Source organism: Triticum aestivum, chromosome 7B, assembly GCF_018294505.1.
Source record: "Triticum aestivum cultivar Chinese Spring chromosome 7B, IWGSC CS RefSeq v2.1, whole genome shotgun sequence".
Taxonomy (NCBI): Eukaryota; Viridiplantae; Streptophyta; class Magnoliopsida; order Poales; family Poaceae; genus Triticum; species Triticum aestivum.
Window position 1 is genome coordinate 758,172,313 of NC_057813.1, and position 5,718 is coordinate 758,178,030.

A 5,718-nucleotide genomic window follows, 5' to 3' on the forward strand; every position below is an offset into this window, starting at 1 on the left:
CACCACTAACACTAGCTAATAATAATCATCATAGTCATTACCACCAACACTAGCTATTTTATCATCATAGTAATAGTGTAGCATATCATCATCCTCAAACTCATTTCTAGCTAGCTAATCACTCATGCTGCTCTCTCTTCGGTAAAATAACATAAAACATGTATAGCTCTCCTCCTTGATCAAACTGGAGCATGCAGATGAACCTGTCTCCTAATCGTGGGTAGCATCTGTTTGCTGCCCCCTAGTACTTCTCTGCGCTCCCCTATCACATATTTGGTCCAGTCTTGCACTATTAAGCATCCGTCGCTAATCTTGAATGCACTAAAGTAATCTGTAGGATATCTTGGCCGTAAGCTGATAATACTCATGGTACCTTTAGTCTCGATCCCATAAGGCACAACATTCATCGGGAGTCTCTGTTAAAGAACATCATATGGTAACATACTTAGCAATGAAGTTTAGCTTCAAAAATAATGTATGGAAAAGATGCACTGATGACAAATAGTAAAAATCTTACCATCCTTCCTAGATAGATGTGACCGTAGTTCATTACGAACACTATTGGTCGCACATTTTCAGTACTAACATTTCTAAATGCAGGAGGAAAATTTGTCTTGACAGTATCAAGATCCTCAAGCCATGAAACAAAATGACTGAGCTCCTCGCAGTTCAGTTCAGCCCAGGACAGTATACGGTCCTGTCTACCAAGCGCTGGACATGTTTGCTTGCACCGAAATAAGCTGACAATACAAATTAGTTGTCAACTATTTTTGAATAAACAATATCAAAGACTTAAATATGGTTGAGAAACTTACATAATGGTATAACTGGAGGCATCTGCACATCGACCCAGATGTCGGTATTACCTTCAATATCATCTTCCGGACGAATATCAAAGGTGATAACAATATCAGACTCAAATGCATAAGTCTTGCATAGTGCTCGCCATGTTTTGCATCCAAAATAGGTGTAGTCGTCTGAATTGTATAATTTTGCCTGGAAAATATAACCATGCTCGGTCTTCAAGTAAACTTTCTTTTCCTCCATACTATGACTGAAACCTATCTTATCCAATACAAAAACTCTTGCATGGCAGGGGATACGCTAGTAGAATAGTAAAAAAATATAAGTTGAAGCAAATGAAGCAGATGTCCATCTTAATTACGAAAAAAGACTTGTCGTTGTGACTTACTGTATCCACTTCGAAGTTCTCGTCCAGCTTGATGCTAAAGCGCCTATCATCATCTAGGAAGATTCCGTCGCACAGGCCGCGCTCGTCTTCGCAGTATTTGCAAATACCGAAATCCTTTTCGTCGTCAGACATTTCCTATGTTCATAGTTAAAACATTAATTAAAAATTTATCGAAGACAACTACCAAGATACTCAACACACAAATCCGGGGCACTCGATATTTCCTACATATTCTGGCACAAGTTATGCCAAAATTCACGGAAAAATCCGGCATGACCTTTGCTAAAATAGAACATATCGAGCGCCTGAAATTTGCCGGAACGGAAATGAATCAACACTCCAGGAAAACATAGGCCACTCGAAGGTGTAGCCTGCAAACATGACCGGCCACTTGGATATTGAACAACACAAGATATAGATTTCAAAATATCTTATAGGACTCAAATTAGCATGCATTCAATAAGCAAAAGTAAATCATCTCATGCGTCCGTACATCGTCGAATAATGTCACTAATACATCACGAATAGTGTCATACATATAACATCACTAATACAACTAAAACCCTAGCACACGACGGGTATCGGCGCGGGCGGTGGACACCCACAGAGAAGGAACCATCACGGGATCATAGCTCAAGTGAGATCCCCGGAGAACCTGCCAGGTATTGGAGAACGGCCTGTGCTCCAACGCAAACAAGTAGCGACGGACGTGCGCGTCCTCCTCACTGACACGGTGACGCACCACCTCCGCGGAGTCCTCGAGCCTCTGGATCGTCACTGGCCCACGCGACCGCCACCAAAGAAGGTTCTTACTAAAAATAAACTTACTATAAATAAAAATATTCTAGTACCTAATTAGTACCTAGTTCTTACTAACTAATTAGTACATAGGAACTACTGCCCTAATTACCATCTAAGTAATTAACTAACTAGCACTAAAAATAGCCTAGGATTCATACTAACTAGCACTAAATAGCTAGGGTTCATACTAAGCAGAGAAGAGGGATCGGAAGGGGAGAGTGCTTACAGAGGGCGGGGAGAGAGATGGGGTCGGGGGAGACGGCGGCACCGAGGCGGGGTCGGGGGAGACGGCGGCGAGGCGGGTCGAGGGAGACGGAAAGGCGAGGCGGGGTCGGGGGAGATGGCGGTGAGGCGGGGTCGGGGGAGACGGCGGCGAGGCGGGGTCGGGGGAGACGGCGGCGAGGCGGAGGCGACGAGGAATAGTAGAGGAGAATTGGGGGAGGAAGCAGAGGAGAGGGAATCAGGCCGCGCGAGGGGGCTCGGTGAAAATAGCTTTAACTGTAGTGTGGGGAGGAAAAACGCGCTGCTGCTAAAATCTGTAGTAGTAGCGCTGTTCGTAGAAGGGCGCTACTACTATATCTAGCACGTCGAAAACGGTGTGGCAATTATAGTAGTATCCACTTCGAACAGCGTGCTAGGTATAGAATGCTTAGCATTCCTTCCATTCGCCACACCTTATACATAGAATGTTACCAGTAGCGTTTGTTAGAATGCTTAGCATTCCTTCCATTCGCCCCGGGCCTTCTTTCCTTATGACCCGTCCAGTTCCAGGAAGCCTGGGATCGTGACCGATCACATCTACAACGAGAGACCACCTTTGGGCTTTCGCCCGGCGGGCATGCCTAAGAACATGCCTGTACATAGATCCTTCTAGCCGGTGGAGCTCACCGGCGTGTCGGTGGCGGAGGGGAAACTGCAGGTGCATGCCCGTTCTGCTACGACTGCAAATTGAACAAGACATACCACTCACATAGGCGACAGGTGGAAATATCCTTCCCGGACCGGTCGCCCTTCTTACTGTCAGAGGAAGGCACGGTGTTGATGGGCATCGGGAAGCACTACGTTGTGGCAGTCCAACGACATGGGTCTGCTTGCGAGGCACGAGTCGAGCCCTCGTTGGACAAATTTGTCAACGGGACGTGCTCGGGTCGGGGCTGCTGCCAGTCCACCCTGCTTCCGCTAGAATCCGGAAACAAAGTGACCATGGAGATGAACTACTATGACCACGACTGCATCTACGCCATGTTCGTGGACAAGTCATGGTACAGCTTCACACTGCAGGAGCTCGATGGCGATGTTTTCCTCCGCAGGAATGATGCTAGAGGGGTGGCCGTTGTGGTGGACTTCGTCGTCCAGGCTAACCATTCCTGCCCGCTACCCGGCCAGGAGGCGCCCAAGGGATACGCGTGCGCCACCGACAACACCAAGTGTGACCCAGCACATATGCCCTTCCATGGCGACACTGGGTATTTGTGCAGGTGCTTGCACGGCTACCAAGGCAACCCGTACGTACAGAATGGCTGCCAGCCGGTGGTAGTTACCCCCACACACACAGATATTATATATATATATATATATATATATATATATATATATATATATATATATATATATATCCATCCTACCACCCGGTGGTAGTTACCCCACATATCTAATATACTACCATGTAATACTATATATATTATTTTATTATTTTAAATATGTTCATATACTATATTTAAGATATTTCAAAGCAAGTTACATGAAAAAATTGCAAATAAGCCTATAGTTTTTGTTATATGTATGAAATACGTATATATTTGTACCTAAAAAAGAGCATACTCAAAACATAGTACATAAACTAAAAATTAGTATATATACTACTTAATCATTGTTATATACTACATACTATATATATATATATATATATATATATATATATATATATGTAGTATATATATATAGGGTGGGTCTATTCTACAATTGATTGTAGAATAATATTCTACAATAGGCAAGCCGCTATATAAGGATCCCGAAAACAGATCCCCCGATTCCGCCGCCACCTCCCCACCCCCGATCCCGTACTCTCCCTCCTCGGCCCGCTGTTCGCCACCACCAGCTAGCTAGTCCAGCGCCACCACCAGGCAGCCCACGGCCGCAGCAATGGCGCGCCTCGCCACCATCCTTAGCTTCGGGGACCACGCCGAGGAGGGTGCCAGCGCCTTCCCGGAGCCACAGGAGGACTACCAGCAAGAACACGACGACGACGACGACGCGACGTTGGACGCCAGCGGCGACAGCTTCAAGTTCGCGTTCGCGCGGCCGCTGGCGCCAGCGGGCGGGGAGGCGCTGGCCTACGACCTCTTCGCGCACGGCCGCATCCTCCCGCCCTACCCGGTCTTCCACCGCCGCCAGGCCCACGACGACGACGCCCCGGCCTCGGCCACCTCCGCGACGGCGCCGCCCTCGCCGGACACGTACTGCGCATGGGCGCCGTGGTCCGCGCCGAGGTCGCCCGCGCGTGAGCCGGCCGCCTTCCCCAAGAGCGCGTCCACGGGCACAGGCGAGGCCGCGCGCCGGTTCCGCCTGCGCGACATCCTCGGCTCCGGCGGCCGCTCCCACAGCGACGGCAAGGAGAAGTTCCTCTTCCTCCAGCCGACCCTCACCAAGCCCAAGCCCAGGACCAGCACATTATGCGCCGCTGCCGGAGGAGACAAGCGCGCCGCCAAGAAAACACAGGCGCAGCCGCAGCAGAAGCAGAGCAAGAAGAAGGGGGCGGACGCCGCTCCGACGGAGATGGACATGGCCACCGCGCACATGCTCTTCTACAGCAAGCCCGGAGCCGCGGCTGGCACCGACGGCGAGAGGACGGCCAACACAAAAACGTCATACATGCCCTATCGGCGTCGTACCTGCACAGGCTCTTATATTCTTTTATACTTGTTATATGTAAATCATAAGCAGTACAAGAACCTCATAAAAAGAAATACAAAATATATTGCCATCAACAGTGCATAACATATATATAAAGAAGTACAAACTACATATTTAAAAAAATGCAGTATTACCATTTATTCATTTTGGCCGCAACCCATTGAAGTATCAACATTTATTGAGGGTTAAAAGAAGCGATTAAATAATATGTTTATTTTTATTATCGGGCAGTGCCATAAAACAATTATGGAAGTACCACTGATTCATTATGAGCAGTACTGTTTATATAACTTGAGCAATACAAAACATTTTTATTACGTGGTGGTACTATTGAATCACCCTGGGCAATACAATTAATGTATTTTAACCAGTACAAAAACATTTTATTACCAGGCAGTACAAAACTTATATTTCACAAAAGTACAAAATACATGTCAAGGGGAGTTTAGTTGTGTGGAAATAATTTATGGGCAGTACAATTTATTCACTTTCAGCAGTACAATTATTATTATTATTATTATCGGGCAGTACGAAACTCATGTTCCACGGAAGTACAAGGTACATGTGAAGGGACTTTGAGTTCTCTGGAAGAAATTATGGGCAGTACAATTTAATCATTTTGAGCAGTACAAAAACTTCTTTATTGCCGGACAGTACGAAACCCGTATTCCACAGAAGTACAAGGCAAATTTGTGTTTTTTCAAAATAAATCCTAGCAGTACAATTTATTCACTTTGAGTAGTACAATTATTATTATTATTATTATCGGGCAGTATGTCCACGGAAGTACAAGGTACATGTGAAGGGACTTT

At 46.4% G+C, this 5,718-nt stretch overlaps 1 protein-coding gene across 1 annotated transcript; it reads left to right on the forward strand.

Moving 5' to 3' along the window:
- Positions 1 to 4,135: 4,135 nt before the first annotated feature.
- Positions 4,136 to 4,990, forward strand: LOC123158806 (uncharacterized). Its single transcript, XM_044576646.1, has one exon. The coding sequence runs from the start codon at positions 4,136 to 4,138 to the stop codon at positions 4,988 to 4,990; it is 855 nt and encodes a 284-aa protein (XP_044432581.1).
- Positions 4,991 to 5,718: the final 728 nt, after the last annotated feature.

What these genes read in the sequence shown, in the direction of transcription:
- LOC123158806 (XM_044576646.1), top strand. Translation starts at nt 4,136, where the DNA reads ATGGCGCGCCTCGCCACCATCCTTAGCTTCGGGGACCACGCCGAGGAG.